Genomic DNA, 27,996 nt, shown 5'->3' on the forward strand with positions numbered 1-27,996 from the left:
AGAGGTGCAGATTAATAAATGAAAGAGCTGCTTGCTTATTAATCTTCTCTGTTTCAGGTGAGGCTTTGTTGTTTCCTCAGACAGCTGTACTTCACTAGAAATACTAGGGCAAGGACAGAAAAAGCTTTTTGGATGAGGTGAAAACATGTCATCTATAACTGAATGGGGGCACATGATTGCTTAAAGTAGCCTGCATCTTCAGCAACCCCTGCTTCTGGGGTTTGGTTTTTTTTTTTGGTGGGTTTGGAAATAGAGATTTTTCAGCCCCAGGCTTGCCGGGGGATGACTTTACTCTAGTGTTTTCCAAAAGGATGCAGAGATGCCTTGGGTCAGACCCCAGGAACACAGGGCTGGAGCTGCACCGTGCCCTCGGGCGAGGATGTGCCTCAGCCTCCCCATCCTGCCCTCGGCCGCTTCCAGCCCCGAGCCTTTCCTGCTCGAACGCCCCTCAGAAATCCAACCGCTTGCTGACTGATGCTCCCCATGCTGTCCCTCGGGTCTGTGGGAGCTCATCCTGTCCGTGGATGTGACTACATGGCGTAGTTACTGAGCTAAACAGCTTTGACAGTTTGAATTTCTGTGGCTTTCTTCCATCACCTCACGCAGCCCAGACTAGGGTAAACACTCTTGTTGAGCATTGTCTTGATGCAATGCTCCTGGGGCTTCTGACTTCATTAGCAAAGTCAGGGCCTGGGGTCAGCGTTCTCCCTCTCAAGTGCTCTTTGGGGAAGGGAATCACAAATACAGTGAAGGACGGGATGTTTTTTCCTCAGTTTTGCTGGGTTTCAGTGGAGTGGGGTCATGGCGGGGTCCTGGCCAGCGAGGCCCAGAGCACCTCGGGAACAACAAAAAAGCTGCCAATACAAGGACTCCCCCCGCCGCCGCCTCCGCCTGGCAGCACAAAATGAGTCAAAAAAATAAAAATAAAAAAAGGAAAATAGCCCAAAGCACGAAGGCGGCGCGGCGGCCAGGCCGGAGCGCGGCGGGCCCAAGATGGCGGCGGGACCGTCGGGCGCCGCCTTTGTTGGGGCGCGGGGCCGGGCGGCGGCGGCGGCGCGTGCGCGGTGGGGCGCGGCCAGAGGCGGCTGCGGCGGGCGGCGGAGCGGGAGCGGGAGCGGGAGGAGCACCGGGAGCGGCCCCGGGAGCGGCCCCGGCACCGCCCGGCACCGCCCGGCCCCGGCCCCTGCCCGCGGCCCCGGCTCGGAGCGGCGCCCGCGTGGATGGGATGGAAGCGGGACCCTCGGGAGCAGGTAGCGGCGGCGGCGGGGGGCCGGGAGGCTGCGCGGCGGTGTGGCGGGGGGCGAGTGAGGGGTGTGTGGCGGGGGAGGCTGCGGTGGGGGGCTGCGCGATGGGGGCCGAGGGGCGGCTGCGGCGGGGGTGGCGGGCCCTGCCGCGGGCCGTGCGGCGGGGGCGGGGGGCGGCTGCGGTGGGGGAGCCCGCGGTGGAGGGTGGGTGAGAGGGATGTGTAACGCGGGGCTGTGGAATGCGGGGGGGCCCTGCGGGAGGGTGTCGGTGTGTGTGTGGGGGGGTCTGGGCAGCGGTGAGTGAGGGGCAGACCGTGCGGGTGGGGGGTGTCTGTGCAATGGGGCGATGCGGGGAGCGCCCCTGTCTGGGCCTGCAGCCCCCCGGGGCAACTGGGGGCATGGTGGGGGGGGGGGGGGCTGCGGGGCTGCCTCGCTTCGGGGCTGCCTCGCTTCGGGGTGGGCACAGTGAGGGGTCGGCGGGCTTGCGCCCCCGGGGTGCCCTGGGGAGGAGCGGCCATGTGAGGGCAGGGGGTGGCGGAGGGGCCCGCGTGGAGCAGAGCACCCTCAGCACTGGGGTGCAGGACTGGGGGGACGTGTCCGGCAGCAGGGCTGGGAGCGTGGGATCCCCCCCAAAGCGTGGTGCCAGCCCCGCGCATAGGGCCTGTTTCGCACAGAGGACCACCATCATCATCATCCCGGCCCCTCGTGTCCCCGCTCCCCCCCCAGCTCCCCATGCCCCCGGTGCAGCGTTTTGGGGAGCAGGGCGCAGGCTGGGAGCTGGCACCGAGCCGGCGATGCCGCACGCCGTGACAGCACGAAGCGGCTCCTCTCCCCGCGCCGGGGCATGCGCGGAGCCGGGGCTGTGCACGGCCGGCCGCCGGCAAGGGGCCACGGGGCCTGAGCTCCAGAGTCACCCCCGTGTCCCCACACCCCAGCCTCCAGACAGGAGCAGCTGATGGTGATTTTTGGTCCCGGTCCCTTTGTGCCAGGATGCTCCACGAGGGTTTGTAGAGCCGTTCCCCAACACTCACCCTCCCGGCTGTTGCATTGGCAGGCGTTCGCCTGGAGTGAGCATCGGGAACTTGTGCTGCTCTAATTTGCACAATTTTGGTGCCCGAAATAAGGCAGGAGGAGGGGAGGGAGCAATGGGACCGCTGGCCTTCCACGGGTCTTGTGCTAGCAAGTTTGCTGCCTGCTGTGATGTGGTGGCATCATGAGATTTTGACACAGAACTGCACGTTTACAGTCAAACTTTGGTCCTTCCTTATGGTATTTAAGTGTGGCATGGAGATCTCTTCATGTCTGCGTTACCTTCTGGCTGCCGGCGCTTTGTGTTTGGGGCTGATTTATTGGCCTCTGGAAGCTGTGATTTGGCGGCTGCGCGGCCGTCGCGGGCTTTGCCGGCGCCTTGGGGCGATAGCGGCGCTGCCGCCTTGGGGCGATGCAGATAATGCTGCCGGCGCGCCTGCACCCTCCCACCGCCAGCCTTAACTACTTCTGTTAAGGTGCTGTAAAAGAATCTCAAATGGGATGGGGCCACGCTCGGTGGGGATGGGTTTGGGTTTGGGTTTCAGTCCTGCTGACGGCGCAGGGGTCCCCGGGGTGCTGGGGGCTGTGCTGGGAGCATGGCTCTGATGCTGCGCTCTTGGGAGTTTCCCTTTTCCTCCCCAAATCTAGCTGGGGGGCGTCTGCTCCAGCTGGGTCACCCTGTGTGCAGGGGAGACATGTACTCCATGTCGCAGGAGCTGCCATGGATCCTGCCGTGCCGTCACATCCCTTTGCCTGCGGATGGACCCCAGGTACAGGGCTGAGCCTTGCGTGTGAGCTCTGACGATGCCGGGCTGCAACCTGTCAGGGTAATAAAGCAGAAACCTGGTGTGTGCTTGGATGTGCCCAACGTGAAGATGCCTGGAAAGGTAGCGGGGGAACCTGGGACCTCTTCTGACCCGCAGGCACTGCTCGAGGAGGCACACATGCGCTAGTTTTAAAAACCAAAGTCAGTTTCCCCCCAACTTTTAGTTTTCTTTATCCCTCACAAACTTCCTAGATGCTGTTAATCTTAACTGTTGTCTTCCTGTGCTAAACCCTGCAAAAACCCCAAAGCTGTTCCGTCTGTTGGATCTCTTTATCTTCAGGAAACATGAAATCACACGTGCCTGTTTCTGGGATGGGATTATACCAAGAAACAAAGCTGGGAGAAGCACTTTGCCTGGAGACACGGCACGTATGATTTATCTCTAAACACTTTCTGCAGCCTCTCTCTAAACCCAGGGAAGAACAAAACAGAGACAAGTTATTAAGATGGCAGATGTTAAAAGGAAGCCAAATCAGGCAGAAGAGTGCTGCTGTTTTGGCAGGGTGGTTTGTGGCAGAGCTGGGTGTGGGTTTTAACCCCTTCACCAGTAGCCCCCGGCTGGTGGCTCTGTGGGGCTGCCCGTGGCACAGAACACCCAGCGCAGGGCCATGGTGGGACGTGGAGAGGAGCTGGCGTTGCCTTTGTCCTCTCCCCTCTGGCGCTGGGGGCTGCCTTTGTCTGCTGCTTCTGGCTCTGCACGTCCCTGGCTGCTGCCTGGAAGGTCTCGGGAGCGGTGTGAGACCCTGCGGGGCAGGCAGGAGGAGTGTCAGCCTTTGCCCGGTCCAGGTGCTGTTAGCGGGGACCCCGGGCTCGTGGTGTGAGGTCACACAGCCCAGACAAGCCTCCCAGTGCATTTGGCAGAGGTGGTGGCACTCACGGTGCCGGATGCTTCTCAAACCCCATCAGAGTGACCTAAAAGGGGGGCGCGGAGCTGCTGGACAGCTAGGGCTGGCTCAGCAAGACCCTCGCAGGTCGGCTCATGCCGCTGCTTGTCGAGCTGTGTCCATGCCGCTGGCTTCACCGTACTGGCGGCTGGCCGGTCTCCCTGGAGCCGAAGCAGCTGGTTGCAATCCCTGTGAGCAGGTGCGACGGAGGTGGTGATGCTTTTGCTGCCGTTTGTTACGCTCTGTCGTAGCACCTGCAGGTTTGCTTTCTGACCCAGCCTGGCCTGCACATGCTGGGGCACGGGGCACCGGCCTCGGCTCTGCTGGTGTTGGGGCAGGTTTTTAACTTGATGGTTTTGAGTTCATTTCCAAGCTGAAAGCTGAGGTTTGGCACTGCACAACGGTGCTCGGTATTGAGGGTACAAAGAGCTAAACTGCTTTTAGAAGTAAATACTGTAGTAAAACAGATTAGAGCCCGTTTTGGCACATTTCTTGGACACAACCACCACAATGCGGGGCAGGAGCAGCGCTTGGGCTCAGCCTTTACCTCTGCATGGGATGGGTTTAATGCTGTGCGTTGATGGCTGCAGCCAAAGCCCTCTGCGTGGGCCTGATCTGCTTAAACTCAGTTTCGTGTCGAACTGAAAAGCTCCTGCAGCTGCATGAACCTGGTTGCTCTCATGGTGACTGGGGAAGGAGCAGGCAGCGGGTGTGATGTCTCAGTTGGCAGAGATGAGGTGGTGCTTTTTGAAGTCTGGGCTTTGTGGGACACAGTTTATCACTGCTTAGAGCCAGCGATTTTGAAGATGTTGAGCCTGGAGGTTGGGAAAGCCAATTGCTTGCCCCACCAGCAGTTGCCTTTCCTGCTGATGCTGCCACTTGCTTTACCTCCTGACGGGGTGTTTTCCCTTTCCTGGGGGGTTTCTGGTGCTGGTTTAGGCTGGTAGATGGCTCAGGGCGAGGATGAACCACAGCACGTGTCTGGCAGCATTTGGTGTGCCGCAGCCCCGCTTGCTCCTCTCCGATTCCTGGCTGTATTTTGGCAGGGCTGGGTGTGCAGGGTGGCTGTTGTGGACCCGCCGCCGCCGCAGTAAAACTCCCTTTTGTCTCGGCCCCGTTCCTGTGGCCCCTCGGCTGAATGCGGCGCTGGAGAGGATTTAAATGACATGGTAATTTCATGCTGTCCCACCGGCGGCTTTGCCCGGGTGCAGGCAGCTGTTGGGCAGCGGGTCGTGTTCCCCAGCTGTTACAGTAAGTAATAGAAATGAGGTATATTCCAGTGCTAATTACCCCAAATGGACTTTCACCTTGGCGAGGGCCGTCTCTGCCCGCCAGCGCTTCGCGGGCACTCAGCGAAGGGGCGGCGGTGATGCTCCCGCTGCCGGCGCGTCCCCAGGGCGCGGCTTTTGTGTACGAAAGTCTGTGATTCCTCCCGGGTGCTGAATTTATAATGGCAGGCGGATTTCATCCCACTCACTGGCCACATTGTGCTGCAGGAACAACACTCGCCCTCCAGCCCCCAGCCCTGGGCACCCGCATTTACATGACAAAGTGGGAGCCTGTGCAGCTTCACCATGGAGAGTGGAGGTATGCAGAAGCCCCCCTGTCTTCAGGCGGTTTGGGGTGCTTTTTAACGAGGCTCCTTCTCCCAAAGGGGAACGGACGCGTTTTGCTGCTGGGCCTTTTTCTGCTGCTCTGAGCTGCAGACGGGGGCTGCGGTCACGAACTGCCCGGGGATGCCACGTCGTGCTGCCCAGAAGTTCTCTGGCACAGTGTCCTCCGAGCCAGGCAGACGGTGGCTTTTGGGAGGATTTGCACCAAGGCAAATCGTGGGGGCATCCTGAGCACCCTGGGGCGGGGATGTGGTGCGGGAAGGGGTGAGCCCAGCCTGTGTGTTCACCAAAGGGCTTTGGGGTCTCTCCCACTTGGGCCAAAGCAGCCGAGGTGAGGTGAGAGACCATCTTGCACGCTGGAGGTGGCAGATGTCACTGCGCTTATAAATAGCCGTGTCCCAGGTAGGCACCGCTGCGCCAGACCGTGTGCAGGCACTGGGAGATAATGACTTTTTCAAAATCTTCGGATCTCAAAGTAATTTAGAAAGTAAAAGTCATTATCGCTCCCCCTTGGCTGGGTGAGCTCTGGGTGGGCGGTGCAAGTCTAGGACTGGGCTGCTGGGGTGGCTGCTCCGGCTCATTGCGTTCGGGGACCGTGTGTCTGCGGTCGCCAAAATAAAACCTTCTGAGTCAGCCTCAGGGTGAATTTTCCCATCCTCGGTGCCGGTCTTGTGTCCTGCCCAGGTCTTTGCAGAGCATCTCCCTGCTGTCACAGTGCTGCTCCCTCCAGCCAGGCTGTGTTTGCAATACCTCGTGGCTTGCATCAAACTCCTGAGTCAACTTTTGTGTTGCTGGAGACTGAACTCTTCCTCTGTGATTCATGAGCTTAATTGCGAGGGTTCACGTTCATAAAGCACCTGGCGATCCTCCGCCAGATTTGTACGGAGGGTTTGTATGGCAAAGCATTATTTTCAGGCTGACGGGTGCAGCGCCGGGGGTGCGGGATGGGTGCGGGACCATTCGGTTGCCCCTCTGCAGCGTGGCTTCTGCCAGCCCCAAATCTGCTTCAGCTCCTCTCTAGCACCGAAGTGCCGTCGGGCAGCTGCTGAGCTGTGGCTGCTGCCAAGCTGTGGCTGCTGCCCTGCGTCCCCTGCGTCGGCAGGGATGCCATGGGCACAGAGGATACTGTCCTGCTCCCACACGGCTGCTGGATTCATCTTGGGGGTGAGAAGGTCCCGAAGAGGAGAAGCTGCAGGTGCTGGCCTTGATGTGGTTACAGGGAAGGCTGCAGAGACCTGCTGTTCTCCGGCAGGTCTTGCAAGTAGGCTGCACGGTTTCTTGCCCGAAAGGCAGAGGAGGGACCAGAGGCTCCAGCAGCGCGGGCAAATACCTCTTTGATTGCAAACCATGATTTAAAAATGCATCAGCTTGCAGCCAGGGAGCTGGGGATTGCCAAGAAATCTTCGTCATGTGGAGACATGAATTACACCACGAGTAGCTCATCTGAAAATCAGTTTCTTAAAACAAGCTGCCCCTGGAGTGTGGCACAGCCGTTTGCCTCAGGAGTGCCCTGCCCCAGAGCAGCTGTGAGTGCCCTTGGGGGTCCAAGCCCCGCGTCAGTCTCAGAGATCCCTGTCTTACTCATCAAAGTGCTCCAAGCCCCGTGCTGCTGTGTCCAGGGAGGCGCTGGGGCTGGATTAGCCCCAGGCTTGGGGCTCCTGGCAGGTTTTGGAGCTCCCAGGAGCTGCCAAGCAGAAGCAAGAGCGGAGCAGAGGTTGGCTTTGCAGAAGTTAATGCCACAATTTGGTCCCTGGATGCTCGTAAGGGTCGTCCCGTCCCCTTGGTGTCCTGTGGCTCAGTGGCCTTCTATTGGCAGGAAAAGTCTTGCAGAGATCGAGTGCAAAACTGAACAGCAAATCTGAAGTTCGCTGCTCTTCTGTTTTTCTGCTTCTGATATTATTAGCCTGGAATTAAAATTTGGATTTCAAAAGAAAGTGGATGGGAGCAAGGGGTGCTAAGAGCACCATGTGTTCAACAGCCGAAATTGGAGCTGGGACGCTGTTTGGGGGCTGCCTTGGACAGTTGGCCACCCAGATGGAGTGCTCTGAATATCCACACGCTGCACTTCCCCCACCCAGCCCAGCTGGCCGAGGCCTCGTGGGGTTTGAGAAACAGATAGAAGATGCAAACTGGGATAGGTGGAGACGGGCAAAGTGGTAAAGGGGCGGGAGGGGCAGATCGTGCCTCGGAGACCAGCAGTGTTTAATGCTTCTGTGGCAATATTTTAAGATAACTTTGAGTCCAAGGGTGCTGGGCGTTTAGGAGCGCAGTTCAGTCCTGTGACCGTGCGTTGGTACCCACCCCTCCACCCCCAGAACTTCATTAGTAAGTCTGTATAATGGGCTTTGTGGAAAAACTGGTACTTACCTCTTTACAGGTTTGGGGCCGATGCTGCTTGAAGTGGGCATTTGGGTTGAGGTTTTTTGCTATCTCCCATAATTCATAGGAGGTTTTCATTAAACTGTTTTTCATTTTCTCTGGTTTTTATCAGCAGCTTCCCTGGAGTTAGCCTTCCTTATCAATGTGACTTTTTTTGTTATTGTTTTTCCCTGAACACCAGTTGAGAATTACGTTGGGGAGGGGTTAGGGATAAAAGGAAAGTTCAGGTACGGGGACTTGGGTTATCCTGTGACCTGGAGTTCAAAACATGATCGTTGATAACTGGTACAAAACCAAAGCAAGCTGTTATCCTGCAAAATCTAGCAGTTATCGCTTAGTTCAGATGCAATAACGCATTTCCTGTCTCTTGTGGCATCCTCCCTCCGGCAACGAGTCAGAATTTGCTGGAGGATGGAGGGGAAGACGCGCGTGTCTGCAGGCCCCAGCTGGCAGAGTCTCCGGGGGTTGCATCCCCTTGGAGAGGGGCAGACCTGCAGCTCTGTGCCGGTGGAGCCGGTGCTGCTTTCCCATCAGAGGCAGCAGATGCCATCGCCTGTGCGAGCAGCCCCGGCTGCGCCATGCGAGCCGGCGGGGAGGGAGGCGGTGGGGCCACTGCCGGCTCTCAGCCCCTCGCTTTGCCTCCAGCAGAAATCCTGGGCGTCTCGGCGGAGCCGTATTTCTCTCCCTGGAGCAGACGCAGTCCATGGCCTCCTCCCGCTGGGCAGAGCCTCCCCATTGTGCCGGTGCTGGATTGTAAATCAGCGGGGCAGGGGCTGGCCTGGCCGCAGGACAAAGGCTGCCTGTGCTGCGGGGGCATCCTGGCTGAGGCTCCCACGGCAGGACCACCCCAGCCCTGGTGCGGGGGCAGAGGGTACCTGCAAACCCCTTCCCTGCTAAAACTGACCTCGGGTGTTCAACAAGCTAAAGAGCAACATATTTGGAGGCAAATGCATGGAGGAGGGGGTAGAGTGTATCCACCAGCCACGACTGGCAGATGGAACTGGCAAGACCACTCTGTTCGTGGCAAAGCGCCTCGGTAGCGTTAGATGGGTGCTTTCTTCTTTGGGGTTTGCAGCAGCGTCCCATTTCTCCTCACCCTGCAACCCAGTAAGTCCCGCGCCGCCTCCTGCTCAGTGCTGTGGGTGTCAGTCCTGGGCTATTTTTGGAGCTGCCCTTACAACAAAGCACTCTGTGCACTGGAGCCCAGCGTGGGTCGGCTTTGATGTTGCCGTCACTGCTGTGCAGCGGGGCAGGCAGTGCTTGGCCCTCTCTGCGCTTGTTGGTTGGCAAATGCTGTCCTGTGGGGTGGGATGCTGGGGATGCCCAGAGAGATGCCGCGGGGAGGGATTCCTCCCACAGGAGCCGGGAAAGGGATGGGCAGTAAAATCACACTGCAGCCCTGGGAGGGCTGACCTTGGTCTATGTATATCTTGACTAATTCAGCGTGCCGGTATCTCCCAGACCCTTCATGTCAAGGTTGCTGCAGACCTGTGGCAAGCTCTTGGTGCGGATATGAGGCTCTACTTGCCTTTTAAAGCCAGGGCTGGAAAGTTTCTTGCTGCTGTTCTGGTTGTTTGCATATTGTGACATTTCTCATGTGAAACAGAAGTTGAAGTGCAGCTTGGAGGTGGCATACCGGGCGCTTTCAAAGCTCTTCTAATGTGGGTATTAGGTACAACCTGTCTTTCGGCGTCAGGAAAAGCGAATGTGACCTGTCCCCGCATCTGGTCAGGGAATTGAGTTACGGGTGTCACGGTGTACAACAGGATGGGGGTGTGCCCGTGGTCAGGACAGGTGGTGGGAGTCCCTTGTCCTTCCACGGCCTGTGCTGTTGCCACATGTGGCCCCACATGAGTTCCTTTCCCTAAGGCAAAGCAGAGATTATTTATCTGCTGGTGGATGGTTTGATATCTGCACAGCTGGTGGCAGCACAGCGGAGCGGAGGGCTCGGTACTGCCCATTGACAGCTCGGCTGGCGCCGGCACTTGCCGGATGGTGCCCAAGGAAGCTTCTTCCATCTCCTGCTGTGCTGGTATGAATTCTGCCACCACCGCCAGGAGCGTGAGCGGGAGACCTCCCAGTTTGGGATGCAGTGCTGGGGAGCGCTGTGGCTCGGCATTGTCTGTCTGTCCGGGCGTGGGGTTTCTCCCAGCCCTCCTGACCCGTTTTCTCCCCCCGCAGCTGCAGGCGCATACCTGCCACCATTGCAGCAGGTATTTCAAGCGCCGCGTCGGCCCGGGATAGGCACTGTTGGGAAGCCCATCAAGCTCTTGGCCAACTACTTTGAAGTGGACATTCCCAAGATTGATGTGTATCATTATGAAGTGGATATCAAACCTGACAAATGTCCACGCAGAGTCAACAGGTAAGGCAAGTATTAGAGGTTTTGGCACTCGTTCTCCGCTTCCAATTTCCTTGTGGAGGCTCCCTAAGTGCCTGTCTCAGTCGTCACTGGCGGAAGCCATCAGGGTGACGTTGTGGCAGGGGTCACAGTGCTGCCTGGTGCCCACGGGTGGCTGGACCCCACCAGCCAGGTTTGTGCAGCAGCCCTGGTTCCTGCCTCTGACAGCCTCAGAGGTCCTGAACCTCAGCACAGTCCCCTGCTTCTTCAAAGCAGCTGTGCTATTTTGGCAACAATCCTGTATTTAAAAATAGCAAGCCCCAGACCTTGGGCCATCGCGTACTTTTCAGTGTTTTTCTTTTTGGCATCCTACCCGCTGCCTGTCCCCTCCTGCCCCAGCAGCCTGGGTAACTCTGTGCCCCGAAGGCTGGTGAGCAGATGCTGCAGCTGCTCCCAGCGGCCGTGGGCAGCGAGTCGCTCCCTCTCGCCCTCCCGGCACGCACGGTGGGTTTGCAGCCAGCTCTGGCGGGTGCGCGTTCCTGCTGCATACTGTGTAAACTCATTCTGCCAAAGCTGATGTATTGAGCTGCAGGGTAAGACATGCGGCTGTTTGTCTGGGGACCTTCCTGCCCAGGGGAGACTCGGCTCTGCTCTCTGGTGCCCTGCGGCTCAGAAGTGCCCCGGGTGGGCAGGCTGGGGAGCAGGGAGGTCGCAGAAGGTGTCGGGCTGTAAAGAAACCGGCAAAACGAACCTTGCCCTTCTCTCCTCATGCCCCTTTTTCTTGCCCCGTTCACCTGCGTAGGGAAGTCGTGGAGTACATGGTACAGCACTTCAAACCGCAGATCTTCGGTGACCGAAAGCCAGTCTATGATGGGAAGAAGAACATCTACACTGTCACAGCCTTGCCCATTGGAAACGAGCGGGTAAGAAGGGGCAGCGAGCCCTGTGCAGGCAGCATGCCCTGCCTCCTGCCTGGGAGGGACCAGCTAAAAACAACCTCCCCTTGTGACTGTGGGGTTGCCATGATCGCTTCCCTCCCTTCTGCACCCAGGTTGACTTTGAGGTGACGATCCCAGGGGAAGGCAAGGACAGGATATTTAAGGTCTCCATCAAATGGATGGCCATCGTGAGCTGGCGCATGTTGCACGAGGCCCTGGTCAGCGGGCAGATCCCCGTCCCCCTGGAGTCCGTCCAGGCGCTGGATGTTGCCATGAGGCACCTGGCTTCCATGAGGTACCTGCGCCAAGGGGTGGCCCGGTGGGTGGGCGGCAGGGGCTGTGCCGTGAGCGCTGGGCATGCCGGAGAGGGGAACCAGCTGCCCTCGGCAGGCTGCTGTGGTTGGGCCTGGCCTTGACGGTCTTTGGGAGGTGGCGGTCGTGCCTGCTGTGCTGCTCGGTGCTATTGCTGTGGATGTTTCTGCAGTAGAAATAAATGGGGTGATGCAGCCAGCGGGGCGAGCGATGGCTCGGAGGGGCTGGGGGTGCTGCACGGTCGCTGCTGGTGGGGCTGATGTGCGCTCTTTCATGTGGTTTGTCCTGGTTCGTAGGTACACTCCTGTCGGCCGCTCCTTCTTCTCTCCCCCCGAAGGCTACTACCACCCCCTGGGAGGTGGCAGGGAGGTCTGGTTCGGTTTCCACCAGTCAGTCAGGCCTGCCATGTGGAAGATGATGCTCAACATCGATGGTAATGTATTTTTTTTATGCTGACAAAACCATTTTTCTCTCCAGCATGGCCAGCACAGCATGGTTCCACTCACTTGCGGTGAGGTCCCAGCACCGTTTTGGGCTGGGGGCTTTGTGCACAGGCAGCACTGGTTGCAGTGGGGTGGGGGTCTGCAGTGGGGAACTGCAGCAGCAGGGCTGGGCGTGTTTGGGGAGGCTAGATCCGGCCAGCTCTTGGGCCAGGTCTGTCTGCAGGGAGGGAGCAGAGACACATCGTGTTATCTGTCCTGCAGTGTCGGCCACCGCCTTCTACAAAGCCCAGCCTGTAATTGAGTTCATGTGCGAGGTGCTGGACATCCGGAACATCGATGAGCAGCCAAAGCCCCTGACGGACTCGCAGAGAGTGCGTTTCACCAAGGAGATTAAAGGTAGAGACCCCGGGGAGTGCTGGGGACCTGCCTCCAGCCAGATGATGCCCCAGACACCAGCTGTTGCTTGTCTGCTGCCCAGCCCCTGCACTGAGGTGGGGGTACAGGGAATGCACATTTAAAATGTCTCCTGGGGCACTGTTGCCTGCCTCGTGCACTCCACAGGGCATCTGCAAGCATTCCTGCTCCGCAGATGGTTAATTAAAGGCCAGTGTTGGCAGAGTCCCGGGGAAGTTGGGTGAAGGGGAATCACTCCCACCTTTACCAGTGACTCTGCTGTGTCTCCCTGTCTTGCATCAGGTCTGAAAGTCGAGGTTACCCACTGCGGGCAGATGAAGAGGAAATACCGCGTGTGTAACGTTACCAGGCGGCCGGCCAGCCACCAGACGTAAGGCGGGTGGAAAGATGCCCTTGGAAAAATCTGAGCTGTTCTCCTTTTTAGCAGCTGCTGGTGTCATTAGGGAGAGCTGGACAGGAAGCTCCAGCCTGCGATGGCAAAAGGAGATGTGTTCGGCTCTCTGCAGCAGTTTTGGGCGCAGCAGCTCGCATAGTTCCGTGTCATGCGCAGTGAAGGGAGCAGGATGCAGGGGAGGGTGAGAGTGCAGAGGATGCTTTGTCTGGCAGGCAGCGTGCTGCAGTGGGCGGGAGCTAACATGCCAGGAATTATCCTAGTTTTTACCTCTGAGTTTGGTTTTCTTCTTTCTTAAAATAGACGCTGCCAAAGCAGAAGTTCTGTCAGGGGATAAAGCAGTTCCCTGCCTTGAAATTATTTGTGTGTGCCTGCGAGCAGGCTGGGCCTGGGCTCCCCTCTGTGCTGGGGGGCTGCCCTGCTCCCCGCAGCCCCCCATGGACAGAGATGGCAGCACCGCAGAGGTGGTGCCCTCAGCACCAGGCTGTTGGGTGCCACAGCCCACGGGTGTTCCCAGGGGTCATCACTGGGGTTTGTCCTGGGAATTGTCAATGTAGAGGCTTGGAAGCAAAATGGGGTTCGAGGCAGACGCAGAGCCTCCAGACCTCCCCATGCAGGCAGTGGTGGGGACTGTGCTGGGGCAGGCGGGGCTGTACTTGTGCTCTCTGTGGGGCGCTTGCTGAGTGGAGCTGGAGGGGAGGATGTTTTTCAGGCTGTCGGCCCCCAAGAAAAAAGGAAAAAACACAACAAGAAATTTTGGCTCATGCTGTACAAACCCAATTGCTGGCAGAAAATCTCTGCTTCCAGTTCTTGCCCGATACCAAACCAGCAGTGCCTGCTCAGGCTGGTGCCGTCAGGCTTCAGAGCCCCCGCTGAAGGGGGCATCTCCCTCACTACAGCCACACTTCCTTGTCACACAGCCCCATCTCCGGGTGTATCTCGTTAGGGGTCATGCGCCTGTTGCTCTGTACACCCCGCTTCCCCTGTGCTCCAGCATCCTTGCGTCCCAGCCCTCGGGCTTGGCGAGCGCAGGAGGAATGCGACGCCTCGTCAGGGCATTCGGTCTGGCTTGCCTGTCTAATTTTGGCTCCATAAAGAATATCAGGACAATTCTTCATTTTCATGGAGCTCTTTATGGAGCTGGGAACAGCTGGTGCTGGGTGAGGCTGGGTATCACGTGCTCTGGCTGCGGACTGCACAGCACCCCTCAGCCCTGCCACTGGGAAGTTTGATTCCCCGCCCCATGGTTTTGAAGGGAGATGCACCCCTCCTGCCCCCCGCGCTCTGCCCACCCCAGAGCTGCTGCCTCATACTGGGAGAGGCTGGTTAACCTTTGCCTGGAGCTCAGCTCTGCTCCCAGGGAGGGCACCAAGCAAAAAAGTCCTCCTGAGTGGCAGTGTGCTGTATTTATGTACCTGATAGTGGCATGTGTGGCATGTCCTGCAATAAACATTTGCCCTGATTAGCTGGATTAGTGAGGGAGAGCTTTATTTAGGGACCTCAGTCCCACACTGGGATCGGAGTATTCCTGAATAGATTTCTGAAAATACCACTGTTGTGCTTTTATTTTCGTTTGTGGTAGCTCGGAGTGGGAGCCTGCCAGTTCCCTCTCTTCCCAGCCAGGGTAAGTAGTGCTTGAGGTCTGGAAGTGTCTGTTTTGAGTAGGTGCATCCTTCGTGTCCTGCCTCTGCCAGGTTTCCCCTGCAGCTGGAGAGCGGTCAGACAGTGGAGTGCACAGTGGCTCAGTACTTTAAGCAGAAATACAACCTGCAGCTGAAATACCCCCACCTACCCTGCCTCCAGGTTGGCCAGGAGCAGAAGCACACGTACCTGCCCTTGGAGGTGAGTGCTGGCTCTGTGTGGCTTTTCGGCACTGTGCAGAGCAAAGCCAAGTGGCCTTTGCTGGCAGATGCATGACAGTATTCTGCAGCTCATGTGTTGTGGGCACTAGTTGCCTCAATGTTGACCTGGCAAGAGCCTCTTCTAGTAAGTGAGGGAGGAGACCATGCTGTAAAAATGCCATTTTCTGGCAGTTGCAGGCTCGGCACCTCTGGTTTGGGGCTGGCTGCAGGGCCGAGTGCCGTACCTATGGGGCAGCTCAGCTGTGGTCCCACCGTGTCTCGCCTGTCCCTAACGTGTGGCTGCTCTCTCCCCTGCTGTGCAGGTGTGCAACATCGTGGCAGGCCAGCGGTGCATCAAGAAGCTCACAGACAATCAAACATCAACCATGATAAAAGCAACAGCCAGGTCGGCCCCAGACAGGCAGGAGGAAATTAGTCGCCTGGTACGTGGCATGAGTCCCTGGGAGGAGCGGTGTCGGGGCTGGGGCTCTGATGGCAGCTGTTGTGTCTGTGATGGACCTTGTTGTGGGCCTGCTCCTCAACAGCTCTGCACTGAGAGCTGTGACCTGCTCGGAAGATGCTGGTGGGGTTAATGGCTTGGTTTTATCTCCCTCTTCTCACTGAATCCCCAGTCAGAGATGTCTGCGTGTGCGTAGTGGATGCTTGCATAGAGGAGCCCAGCTCAAAGTGACCGTGGAAACTCATGTGCAGCAAATTCAGGTCCTCATGCTGATGGAACCTGACCCAAAGGGAGCTGGAACTAAAAATACAAAAACAAATTAGAGAAATGATGCCGGCTCTGGGTGTACGTGGGGACTGTGTGTTGTGGGGCTGCAGTACAGGAACTCTCTTTGCAGGTCAGCCTGGGCAAGCCAGGGGAATGGCAACCCCGGCTCCACCAGCGGCCAGGCAGGAGCTGGTTAATGGTGCTGTTGTTACCCAAATGGATGTGTCTGGGCTTTCGAAGCTGGGGACATTTGATATTCCCTCTAGAACTCCTGATAACAGTCTCTTGCCAGGCTGAACCTTCCCACTGAAGCCTTAAATCTCAGGAGCGGGCTCTGCTCTTGGTTGCATTGGTCAGTGCGTTCAAAAATCAGATCCCCCGTGGGTCAGTTTGGAGGACAGGATTTGGCCCTTTGTGTTAAACCTTGCGCTCCCCTTACGGAGAGGACTTGAGCTCTGTAGAGGACACAACGTCAGGTGTCTGTGTTTCTTGGCCAGCTGAATCTGTGTGGGATGCAGCGGTTGGTCTTGCCCCCTTCCATGGCCCTTCCTTCCCTCTGCAGATGAAGAATGCCAGCTACAACCTGGATCCGTACATTCAGGAGTTTGGGATCAAGGTGAAAGATGACATGACGGAGGTGACGGGGAGGGTCCTGCCAGCACCCATCCTGCAGTACGGAGGCAGGGTAAGCAGGGCTGCACTGCCCGGGTGTTGGGCTTCATTGTGCAGGGAGATGCTTTCACACCAGAAAACGCTGTTTTTGAACTAAAGTTGTGCTACTTCCAGGTTTGTAGGTTGGAGCTGGAATTTTTTACCAGAGCACCTTGAGTTTGGGTTTTTTGGGGGTTTTTGCAATATAACTGTTCTGAAAGTCTAGCCCAGGGTCAGTCAGTGACAAAAAAGTGAGCTGAAGGGGAGAGGGATGCACAGGGTAAGGCAGCTCGGGTGAATTTTCCATCACTTTTTGAGGAGCTGAGATTCTGAATTGCCCGTTGCCACACACCACGGCAGACCCCGGCAGTGCAGGGAGTTGGCTCTGGTGAGGGCGTACGGCTTTGTGATGGGGAGCACAACCACAGCACGTGTGGGTGCTCCCCGGGGGCTGCCGGCGTGGGGCCGGGCAGGACGCGGCAGCGCTCTGACCATCTGTTTGCCTTGCAGAACCGGGCCATTGCAACTCCCAACCAAGGCGTGTGGGACATGCGAGGGAAGCAGTTCTACAACGGCATTGAGATCAAAGTCTGGGCGATTGCTTGCTTTGCCCCGCAGAAGCAGTGTCGAGAGGAGGTGCTGAAGTAAGGAAAGGGGCAGCCCGTGCGGGTGGGATGATGTGGGGGATCCGTGGCTTGTGGTGCGGCCACCCTGCTGCTCCCAGCCTGGGTCTGCACATCCTTCATCATTAACACTGAATCTGAATTGCTCATGGTACAGACTTGATCTGGGTTCAGACTGGGTGTTCAGTCTTGTTTCTGTTAGTTTATCCAGAGTGCCTGATTGTTTATGCTGGCTGCAGACACTCCCTGAGCCATTCCAAAGCCTGCCGGGTTGGAGCGAGCTCATTGGTACTCCAGCATGTGTGAGCTGACAGTCAGTCTCCCCTCGTTCTGCTCTTTGCATCAGGTAGCTGCAGTGTCGTGATCTGATACTGGCAGCCCTAAAGCTGTATTGAACCCTTCTCAGCTGAATCGCCTGAGAGATGGGGTTGTGAGGGATATTTAATTAAAAGTTTCCCAATACCCTTTCTGAAATAATACAATTCATGTAGGAAGCATCCTGACATACCATGGGTTTTTATTACAGAGAAGTCTTAGGGTTTCTGAAAAGCTTTGGTAGCTTAGAGATTGTCTGCTTCAATAGCAAAGTGACACAGAGTGGGGACAGTTTATTTGATTTAGGGAAACAGTCACCTTGGTTTTGGATTCTGCTGGGGACTCTGGTTTCTCCTGACTGGGAGTGGATGCATTGAGGCGAGCCTTTTGTGTGCCTCTTCCGGGTGTTTGGCACAGTTAACATTTGGAATGGTTTGGAGCAGCTCAAAGTGTCTATGTCTGTAGTAACTGGGTGGAGGTGGGAGCAACACCGCACTCCTCTTGTAACCCCTTTGGGGCAGAGCTGGGAGGCCCATGCTCCCTCTGGCTCGCCCTGCATCAAATTTATCCTTGGCAATCCAAAATTCTGGAGTGTGGCTGAGCACTTTGTCCGATTTGGTAAGTGAAGGCTTGCATCAGCTTTGCAAATCGTCTGGAAATCAAGCAGATCTGCTCCCCGCTTCTCCAGCTTTCTAATGGAGAACGGCTCACAGCTCCATCACTCTTTGGGAAGAGTCAGTACCTGGGTAAGAGGGTACTGAGAGGGGATGGTTCAGCTCTAACACACATTGGTCTTGTGTTTGCCGTGCGCTTGCTGGATGCTGTAAAACCACAGATGTGGTGGTATGATGTCCCCGTCTCTGTCCTGTGCCACAGCACTCCAGCCGTGGGTCCCTTCTCACCCAGTGGCTGGGGTGCGAGGCAGAGCTGCCATGTGGAAGGGCTCAGGGCTGAATGCTTCTCCTCCCGGGCACAGGAACTTCACGGACCAGCTGCGCAAGATCTCCAAAGACGCAGGGATGCCGATCCAAGGCCAGCCCTGTTTCTGTAAATACGCCCAGGGTGCAGACAGCGTGGAGCCCATGTTCCGACACCTCAAGAACACCTATTCAGGGCTTCAGCTCATCATTGTCATCCTGCCAGGGAAAACACCGGTGTACGGTGAGTCTGGGGTAGGAGCAAGTGGGGAGAGGAGAGGGGCTTTGCTCTCTCGCTCAGGAGGGCTGGCTCTGCGCCCCCCACGGTGATTTCTCTCCCTGTTTCTGAGGGCACCGCTGGAAGCAGCGCATTGCTGTTTGCCCATCTGTTCACCTGCTTCCTCTGCCCACAGCCGAGGTGAAGCGTGTTGGGGACACCCTCCTGGGAATGGCCACACAGTGCGTCCAAGTCAAGAACGTGGTGAAAACCTCCCCGCAGACCCTTTCCAACCTCTGCCTCAAGATCAACGTCAAGCTTGGCGGGATCAACAACATCCTTGTGCCTCACCAGCGGTTCGTACGGCTGCTGCCTCTCGCATTTTTGGGGCTTGCTTCCCAAGGTCCCTGTGGTGCTGCCTGCCTGGCTTTCCCTGGGGAAGAGGGAGCTGTGGGTGGCTGTGTAAAGTAACTGTTTGAAATGGGGCTTTGCAGCCTGTCTTGCCTTGTAATGAGTTGATGTGCCCAGGCCAGAGCCCGGAGTTTGGGAGATGTCCTCTGTGTCATCTGCTCATCTCCATTGGGCTGTGCATCAACTGAGATGGCCCTGAAAGGCTGACCGCTGCTTTCTCTTCTCTCCCACCAGCTCTGCCGTCTTTCAGCAGCCGGTGATCTTCCTCGGGGCTGATGTCACTCACCCACCAGCAGGAGATGGGAAGAAACCCTCCATAACAGCTGTAAGTTCACTGTCCAGGGCCAGGCTTGGTGCCCAAGAGCCCTGCAGGGATGCAGGAGCTGGAACAGGACTCGTGTCCATAAAGGGGCCATGTCACTACTGTCCCCATAGTGACACTTCTCAGGGTGGCCCCATGCTCTGTCAGGTGTTTCAGTCCCAATCCCCGTGGTGGTGGGTCCCAGTCCCCTCCTGCCTCTCCGCAGAGGAGCTGTGGTTTTGGGGAGCTGCTGGGAGAGCTGGCAGCTGCCAGCAGATGGGGCTCGAGGTGTGCCAGATCCCACGAGCGCTGTCGGACAGGGTGTGCAGTGAGCTCGGTGTGGCCACTGTGCTCACCGGAGTCATCCCCGGGCATCATGGTCCTGCAGCGCAGGCCTAGGAGGGACCTTCCCCAGGCAGGAGAGCTGGGGAGAACTGGGGTGAAGGAGCTGCTACAGAGCCTTTTGGGGAGGAGTATTTCCCTTCACCCCAAATGAATAATGAGCATTCATCAGTGAAGCACCACTCGTGTGCTGGTGAAGCTGGGTGCCAGCTTGCGCCTGTCATGGGGCTCTAAGACATTGTCTTGTGCTCGTTGCGGTGAAGGAGAGTGTCAGGTTCTTGTAGCGTCTGTTTTAATTAAGCACGTCAGCATTTTCCTATTAAGTTCTTAACTTTCCAGGACTCATAGCTCAGGTTTTCCTTGGCATGCAAATGCATCTTTGGAGGAGTGTTTTTTCTTAATTAGAAGGGGTTGGGAAATGCTTTTGGCTGTTTGCTGTAGGTGTGGGTGGGACAGAACAGTCTGTTTCCTGGCGGCAGCACTTCCACTCCGAAAACATGTTCTGTGGTTTTTTTTGTACAGGACCACTGTGGGTTTTTTTTTTCTTAATTTTTATAAAAGCTTTTTTGAAACTGCAGGGGAGGAGAAGGGTTGAGCCTTCAAGTGGCCTTGATCTTGTCCTTGGTCCGTTGTTAATTAGACAATAGAAGGGGGTCTGTGGCTGAGGCCAAAGGAAACATTTCTGTTGAGCACAGCGGCTCTGCTGGTGCAGCCCAGACCCTAGTGCTCCAAACGTGAAGCAAAAGTGAAACAGGCACTGAGGGCAGGGGCAGCAGGCTCAACACCGCTGAGGATGTGGGGTCTGCGGTGCTTTCCCTCCGCTCGGCGGGACGTGGACCACGCGGTGCAGAGAGGCAGCCGGGCATTTGTCTCCCAGCGTGGGCCAGCACCTGCTTTGGTGCCCGTGACTCACTCTGCGCCCCCAGCCCTGTGTCATGGCTGAGCCCGGCTGCTCTCAGCCTCTTTGCCCTGACGTCTTTGAGGTCTCCCCTCAAGAGCACCCAGCTATGATGGGAACCCCCTGCTTGACGGCTGCTGAGCGGTGACTCAACCCCGCTACGTCCTCGGGAGGCAGTGCCGGTGGGGCAGACCATGGCCGTCTGGGGCAGCGCAGGGACATGATGCTGGCAGATGCTCCGTGCAAACGTTGACCCGGTTCAGTCACATTTTGGGCAGAGGGTCTCTGGGCAGCCCGGGGAGGGCAGGACAGTTGTGCTGTAGTCAGAAGGGTCAGGACTGGCCGATAGCAGAGCTCCCTGGTGTTGCTGTGATATAGAACTCAGCAGCAGCTGTTAAAGCAGCAGCATTGCAACTGCAGGTGGGGTTTTGTACCCTGAGGGTGTCATTGCCCTGGTGAAACAGCAGAGCAGAGTTGGGGGTCACACAGTCCTTCATGGAAGCCAAAAACCTTTGGAGTGAGGGACGGAGGGAGAAGGGCTTAGGCAGGCAGAAAGGGCAGCCCCCCATCTCCCTCGCCCCTCTGCTTTTGGGCAGGAGGGGTGAAGCTGGGGCACAGCAGCAACAGCCCCCACAGCCACGTTGTTGAGTGGCACCAGTCAAGTTATCTCTCTGAGAATTCCCATAAACAACGTAAAGGGCATGGCAGACTGTGGAACCGGGATGTGGCCGCAACCAGGGAATGTCCTTTTTGGGCACTTGTTGCCTGCACAGTATTTTCTGTCCTGTCTCCTGATCTGTGAGCCCAGGTGCTCTGCCCGCTGCCAGCTGTGGGTGTTGGAAGCAGGAGGAGGCTGGCAATGTCCCACATCCCCTCTGCCCTTCCCGTTGTAATGTGTGGGTCTGGCCTGTCGCTGCAGGTCGTGGGCAGCATGGACGCCCACCCCAGCCGGTACTGTGCCACGGTGCGCGTGCAGCGTCCCCGCCAGGAAATCATTGAGGACTTGTCCTACATGGTGAGGGAGCTCCTCATCCAGTTCTACAAATCCACCCGCTTCAAACCCACCAGGATCATCTTCTACCGCGACGGTGTTCCCGAGGGGCAGCTCCCGCAGGTGAGGACCCCTCGGATGCCTGTCGGCCATCAGGGCTGCACCAGCTCCCGCAGGGTTCCCTAAGGGTGCATGAGGATGGCTGGGTGCCGGCGTGTCCCCTCACTGTGTGCACGTGTCTCTCCAGATCCTTCACTATGAACTCCTAGCGATCCGAGATGCCTGCATCAAACTGGAAAAGGATTACCAGCCTGGCATCACCTACATCGTTGTCCAGAAAAGGCATCACACCCGTCTCTTCTGCGCAGACAAGAATGAGAGGGTGAGTGCCACAGGGTGCTGGGGCCGGAGGCAGCTGATTCATCCCCAGCCTTTAGGAAGAGCCACCCCTGACTTTGCTGAGGGGAAAGCTCACCGCTGGCAGGCAGAGGGCTCTTCCTTGAATGAAACGTGCTGCTCGGTTGACTCCCACATCCATGCAGATTAGGCTGCTTCTAGAAACCCAGACAGCTGTTCGCTGTTGTTAGGAGTTACTGGGTGCTGATGATCCTGGTGACTCTCTGGAAATAGCCTCTGTCAGCTTGAAAACATCTGTTGTTTTGGTGCTAGCTGTAGCCGCTGACGTGACAGGATGAATAACCCCTTGCTTGTTCACAGCTTGTTCGTGTGTGCTGCGCTCTAACATTGATTGCTGTAGCTTTTCCTAGTTTTGGTCTAAATTTAGAGGTTACAGCTAGTCTAAGCAGACTCAGGCCCTGAAGCATAAAGATTTAACCTTGGGAACTGAGGACAGTTTTTGATCAGGGTGCAAAAGCCCCAGACTCTTGTGTCAGACACCCTATCTTACCCTCTCCACAGAGATCCCTGGAGCTTTGCTCACTTAATAATTTCTGCAGTAGGGTGGGCAAGTGCCCAGCCCTCACGCTGCCTGCTGTCCTGCTGATGCCGTTTGCTCTGTCTCCATGTCATGCCTGGTGTTGATGCTAGCAGAAAATGCCAGCAAGCCTGTTCGGGCAGGGAGCAGAGTGGGATGAGCTGATTCTGTCCCCCCCTTAATGGGCAGGGAGTGGCTCCTCACAGTGCTCTCAAACTAAGATGTTGAGATGGGGACCCTGTGCCATGGCCCTGGTGCAGGGCAGGTGTGTTAAAGGCAGTGCTCTGGGCAGCTGGAAATAACCAACCTCTACAGTGCTTGGGTCTCTCTTTCTATTCCCTGTAGATTGGGAAGAGCGGGAACATCCCAGCAGGAACAACAGTGGATACAAATATCACCCACCCCTTTGAGTTCGACTTCTACCTGTGCAGTCATGCAGGCATTCAGGTACCGCGCTGCAGAGGTGGCTCTTGCGATGCTGCTGTTTTTCTTTGGCTGTTGTTGCAGATTGCACTCTCGTGCACCTGCCCTGGCCCTGTCAGAGCCTCCCTGCGGCACCGGGGACGTGGGCAGTTCGGTCCAAGCTGCCGTTGTGGCGGTTTGGCGAGCAGGTGCTGGGACAGTGCTGCTGTGTTATGTGGCACATACTTGATTTCTCTCCTGGAGCCAAGGATCTCTCCTATGAGACTTTCCTCCTTCGGAGTGGCCAACTCAGCAGCTTGTCAGCTGGCGCCTGAGCGTGCCGGGTGCGCTGGGGAGCCTGGTCGTCAGCCGGGACCTGTTGTCTGGCCGTGGGCGGGAGAGCTGGGGCCAGCCGTCCCTGGAGCAGGCAGCTTGATTTGCAGCTGCCTTTCTTCAGGCAGCCAAGATTAGTCAGAAACCATACTGAAAAAATTGCACTCATTTAATCTACAGCTGCTTCCGCAAGGGAGGATTTTTGGCTTCCTTTCCCCCTGCAAGGACAACGGGGAGCTGGCCCGGTTTGGTGGGGAGCCGGCGCGATGTGTGACGCAGTGGGCTGTGCGGCGTCGGGAGCTGGGGGCGGCGGTGCCTGGGCATGGGGCAGCTGCATTAATAGCTTGCACCTCAGTGCTAAGGGCTTTCCTGCCTCGTGGTGCCTGTGCAAGTGTGGGGTTCTCGAATTAGGGAAGCACGGGCTTCTTCTGCCCAGGCTGTCTGCCCGGTCATTTTGGTCGGGGAGAGGGTGATGAAGATGTGCAGTGCCTGCCTCCAGGCACAGGCAGCGCCTCTCACACTGGCCCCTCTCCTTTCCAGGGTACAAGCCGGCCATCCCATTACTACGTCCTCTGGGATGACAACCGGTTCACTGCGGATGAGCTGCAGATCCTCACGTACCAGCTGTGCCATACCTACGTGCGCTGCACCCGCTCGGTGTCCATCCCGGCCCCGGCGTACTACGCCCGACTGGTAGCGTTCAGAGCGCGGTACCATCTCGTGGACAAGGAGCACGACAGGTGAGGGGGCTCTGCCCGCGGCCCCTGGAGGGCAGACCCCGGGGATGGGCAGGGGGCATGAGCGCCTTGCCTTGGTGTTTGAAAGCGCCTCTGTCAGCAGCGCTGCAGCAGACACGTTCTGGGGGGAGGTCCACATATAGCTGCATCCTCTTAGGTCCCAGCCTAGGAGGAACAGGGGGTAAAGGGAGGTTAAAACCCATCCTAAGCTCGTCCTGGGCCTGGAGGAGCATCCCTGGGGTGTTTGAGCGCTATCAGCCACCTCGAGGCACTGGAATCTCTGCAGTGCCAGGCACGGTCACTGGTACACGCAGCAGCCTCGTACGCTGCAGTGAGATGCCTTCCCGTGCTGCCAGTGCTCGTGGACCCTGGTCTCCAAGGGGGTTTCTCAGTGTTCCTGGCAGGGGGGAAATACGAAATAATTATGCAGTGATTTCCTTAATTTTCAGTGGCGAGGGCAGCCATATATCTGGACAGAGCAACGGCAGAGACCCCCAGGCCTTGGCGAAGGCTGTGCAGGTTCATCAGGACACTTTACGTACCATGTACTTTGCTTGAAAGCCTAACTTTTGTTACCTCACTCAAGAAAGCTTTCAGATTTGTAGGAGCCATACAAAAAAGGAAGCATTGGGACACCTTGTGTTTTTTTTCCAATGAGAAATCACTGCAGGGCAGGCAGCGTCGATTCGAGGCAGGAGACCAGCACCACGGGACAGAAAGATCCAACACCTTTGTAGGATTGGAAGAGACTGATGATTATTTTTTTTAAGTTTTCTGGCTTTGCAAAATTTTGACCTGACCAAACACATGAAGGCATTCAAGGAAGGGATAAAACTCCCAGGAGGCGGAAGCAGGTTTTCATTTTTAAGATGCAATACTATAGACTCCTGACTGTGAAATGGCGGATTTGGTCCTCCGTTGCCCACCAGGCGCTGGTAGGTATTTTTTGTGGGGGTTGGGGGGAGGGGATTTTTAGAGCCTTAAAACAGAAGACTAGATTTATAAAACTAATATTTTAGAATATGAGATGCTTTAATGGGTTAAGGGGAAAAACAACTAGTTTATAGGAGAATTCTAACACTAACAGTTCCCCACCCCCGAATAATTCCCCCCATATAATGTAAGGCACCCTAGCACTTAGCTCAGAACTGAAAACTGTCTTCCTTGTGTTAAAAGCTAGTTAGCTGCTGCCATTTGAAGCAACAGTCACAGACTTTTCCATGGGTGAGTGCCTTACTATGATGCTGCAAAATTTCAATGTTTTTAATCTTGTAAGGAAAATAGTAACTTGTCTTGATGGTGGTCCATATTTCCATCGGAAGGAGTTAATTTCTACGGTCCTAAGTTGCAGTTTGTGTTAGATCATGACCTCATGGTGGTTAAACTCCATTGAAAGATGTGCACTTTCATGTAGGACACGTTTAATGGCTGCTGACCCATTTTTGTTTCCAATGTACTACTTGTTATTTAAAACTGTTTCTGACAAATGGGGGCATCTTCATCCCATGAGGACAGAAATCGCTATCGATTTTTTCTTTTTTTTTTCCTGAATTTTTATGATGGACACCGGGATTTTTTTACTAAACATTATTTTTATATGATACTGAGTCTGTTGCCAAAATACACAAGTCATTAACATTCTCAGAGTTTACATCACCGCACTTCCTGAGGCTGTGTGCTCACGCCAGAGTTTTCTACCGTTCCTGTCCTATGCGCGTTACCAAGCGCAGTCTGTGCAGCGCCGGGCACCCCTCAGTGCCCGCCTCCTGCGTGTGTTCGGTACACATCTGCCCGGGTCGGCTGCTTTCTGAAGTACCGTGTACCCCAACTCCAGCACCTCCAAACTGCCACCCTCTCTGCTGCTAGGTTTTGCTGCTCTTTGTGTCATGGTATCACTGATCTCATGCACAGGGTTTTTTTTATTCTGAAAGCACACCAGATTTGTTCCTTAGTCAGAACGGTGAAATCCTTGCTGTTGTCGTGGAGGAAACTCCTACTGATTTATGTTTGTAACAGGAAAAAAAAGCCTTTTTCCCAACAGTAACGTAGCGACTGCTTTTCAGACTCAATTTGCTGCACAGAATGACCGTTATGCACAGCGGGGCAGTAGTAGCAACTCATTACCGATATCATGTGGGCAGGTTATCTGGCTTTTTTTAATATGAAAGTGTGCACAGCGCTTCCTTCAAGAGGAAAAATGACGCGCACACTCCTACCAGGCTCTTAAAGGGAAGAGCTCTGTTGTTTTACTGCCAAACGTGACCGTGTTTCCAAGGCAGACCCGCCACAAGCACTGCCCCCTCTCAGTACGTGTGGATACAAGCACACCTTTTTGTTTCGTACTCTTCTGGCGTTTAAACTTGCCTTGCCTTCATGAAAAACTGCGTTGGTCATGCTGGCCCATTGATCTGTCCTAACACCGGGAATTCACTCTACCCGTTTTCTTTTTGGGCAACGTGTTTGTGAAATATGAAGACATCAATATGCTATGCAAACTAAGTGCTGAGCCCACTGATGTCATGTTTTGTGAAGATCCTATATTTAGCACAGTCCTATTTTTCCTCAAGACTACAGTATTTGGTTCATATTCTCCTTTGCACCTTGTGTCAACCTCCACTGCTGTATATCTGCAAGGTGACGGGGAGGAGACCAGGAGCTATTCGTGGTCAGTAGGGCAGCGAACCCTTAGGAAGGCTTTTAGAGAGTAGGGAATGCATCAACACTAAGCGTCAACATGAGAAGCCTACATTCCTGTACACAAGTGCCTGCATAGTGACACAAATTCAGCACCTCTCCATCTCATCCTCAGAACTCTGGCTTGTGTTCATTGAAAGCAAAATGATCCCAGAGGGGCTGTACCCGCTCACCGTGTGTTAGAAAGCCCCTCGTTAAGAATAAAATCGGGGTTAAGGTCAAGGTTCTCTCTGCAAATCAGTTTGTTCACCAGCATTACAATGGAAAGCACCTGGCTGCTGTTCTGCAGCGAGGGGCAAAGGTATTTTGGTTCCTAGTTTTTATTTTAGTGTTTTAGTTGGGTCTAGAATTCTGAAATGTCTTTTAGTAGCTGTGGCATAACACGTGCCATTTTTAACCATTTGAAAAGAGAGAGTGTGGGCATTTACAGAAACAGCTTGTTGCTCTGTAACAATTTTTTTTAACCTTGAGACTTGAAATGTAAAATGGACCTTTAAGATTTGCACTCATTTGTAAGGTGGCTGTTCATAGAAAACTATGAATGAAGACTTGCTGATGTAGCACCTACTTTTAACAGCAATTTTAACTACACAAAAGCTTCACAGCTTCTGAAACTCTCAGCTGTTGACTTGCAGATCATGTTCTGCCCTTATTTCACCCTCTGCGTTGGGTTTTCATGGTTTTGAATAAATAAAAAAGCCAAACTCAGTAGCTGCTGTGCCCTTTTAAACCCTATTTCCAGTTTGAAGAAATTTAGAAGGGGTTTGAGTTACCCGCATGTTTTGTATAATGGACTATGCACTGTACCTTCTACGCGGCTCCAGCATTCAGCATTTCTACCCTTTTCTTGTCCGAGATGCAAACGAATAACTGCATGTTGAGGTGCTGTGCATTTTGCTACCCCTAGCGGATAGGTGTTAACCCAGATACGTATCAGGATTTGTAGTTAGCCACAAACCCTACACGGACATCCCGAATGGCTGCCGAGTCTCTGCCTTCTCCATGCGCACGTGTTCCTTCTGCGACTGGAAACATCGCCAGGTGCATGCAGTTCTGTGGGAAGAGGAGTAGCTTTCATTTACCCGTCAGTTGTTGAATGCTGTTTGTTTCTCTTATCTCATATCTGAACGTAACGGGGGGCGAGAGGACAGAGCGGCCCTCTCCCCAGAGCTTCCAGGGGTGGTCGGGGTGTTCTGGTATTCGCAAGCGTACGACCTGATGTCTTTGCATCAAAAAGCCCGAGAGTTGAACGTTGCCTCGCGGAAGGTTTTCTTCTTGGAAAATTAGCGTGAAATAAAAGAATGTGATTCTTTCAGGAAGGGAAGCCAGACAGCAGGACAGCAATAAACAAGTGAAATTCATATCTTGCCTGAGTGATTTGCACTTCAATAGTTGTGAAAGAAAATTTACGGGACTCCGGTGCTTTTGTGTTCAATTTCTAGCCCCTTTTGTACCTCCTTTATACGAGCAAGTGTTGAACTGTACATAGGGTGTTTACAAGACACTCTGTTTGGGTGGTTATTTTTCTTGTGGGTTTGTTTTTTTTTGCTTTAGCTTGAACTCTGTATGGTCCATTTGTTAAATAGACGTGAACAGTTGATGTACAGTACTTACGAAACAAGCAGCGGCACAAAACTTATTTTATTAAGAAAATATGGCTTATATTTTAAAGGTTGAATATCAATTTTTTTTTTCGTATGCGTGGAATTAAGACTGGTAAAGAGTAAACAATCCTTGGATTAGGCCAAAAGAAAATACTGTAAGATCATAACCACCTCTTTATTAAAGAAAACGGTATGATTAAAGAGCTCCAGAACATTGTATTTATATTTGATTTGATTTGATTGC

General features: G+C 55.3%; 1 protein-coding gene across 2 annotated transcripts; it reads left to right on the forward strand.

Moving 5' to 3' along the window:
- The first annotated feature begins 1,055 nt into the window (after positions 1–1,055).
- Positions 1,056–27,987, forward strand: LOC142066688 (protein argonaute-1). Of its 2 annotated transcripts, XM_075114492.1 has the most exons (19): positions 1,056–1,250; positions 10,157–10,340; positions 11,119–11,239; positions 11,368–11,549; positions 11,863–11,999; positions 12,271–12,405; positions 12,706–12,793; positions 14,509–14,656; positions 14,979–15,098; positions 15,945–16,067; positions 16,544–16,677; positions 17,948–18,132; positions 18,302–18,461; positions 18,751–18,841; positions 20,977–21,171; positions 21,296–21,430; positions 22,328–22,429; positions 23,258–23,457; positions 23,904–27,987. In XM_075114492.1, exons 1-19 carry the CDS (start codon positions 1,226–1,228, stop codon positions 24,010–24,012), a joined length of 2,574 nt encoding a protein of 857 aa, XP_074970593.1. In that variant the 5' UTR covers positions 1,056–1,225; the 3' UTR covers positions 24,013–27,987. The 2 variants fall into 2 exon arrangements, with proteins under 2 accessions (XP_074970593.1, XP_074970594.1); XM_075114493.1 differs by lacking the exon at positions 1,056–1,250 and having other exon boundaries at positions 10,194–10,345.
- The last annotated feature ends 9 nt before the right edge of the window (positions 27,988–27,996 follow it).

The sequence above is a fragment of the Phalacrocorax aristotelis genome, chromosome 20 (assembly GCF_949628215.1).
Source record: "Phalacrocorax aristotelis chromosome 20, bGulAri2.1, whole genome shotgun sequence".
Lineage (NCBI taxonomy): Eukaryota > Metazoa > Chordata > Aves > Suliformes > Phalacrocoracidae > Phalacrocorax > Phalacrocorax aristotelis.

Bases quoted from the DNA above. Each gene is read 5' to 3' on its own strand.
- LOC142066688 (XM_075114492.1), top strand. From the start codon at position 1,226: ATGGAAGCGGGACCCTCGGGAGCAG. The intron at 1,251-10,156 runs GTAGCGGCGGCG...CTCCCCCCGCAG, and splicing joins AGCGGGACCCTCGGGAGCAG to CTGCAGGCGCATACCTGCCA. The intron at 12,406-12,705 runs GTAGAGACCCCG...GTCTTGCATCAG, and splicing joins TTTCACCAAGGAGATTAAAG to GTCTGAAAGTCGAGGTTACC.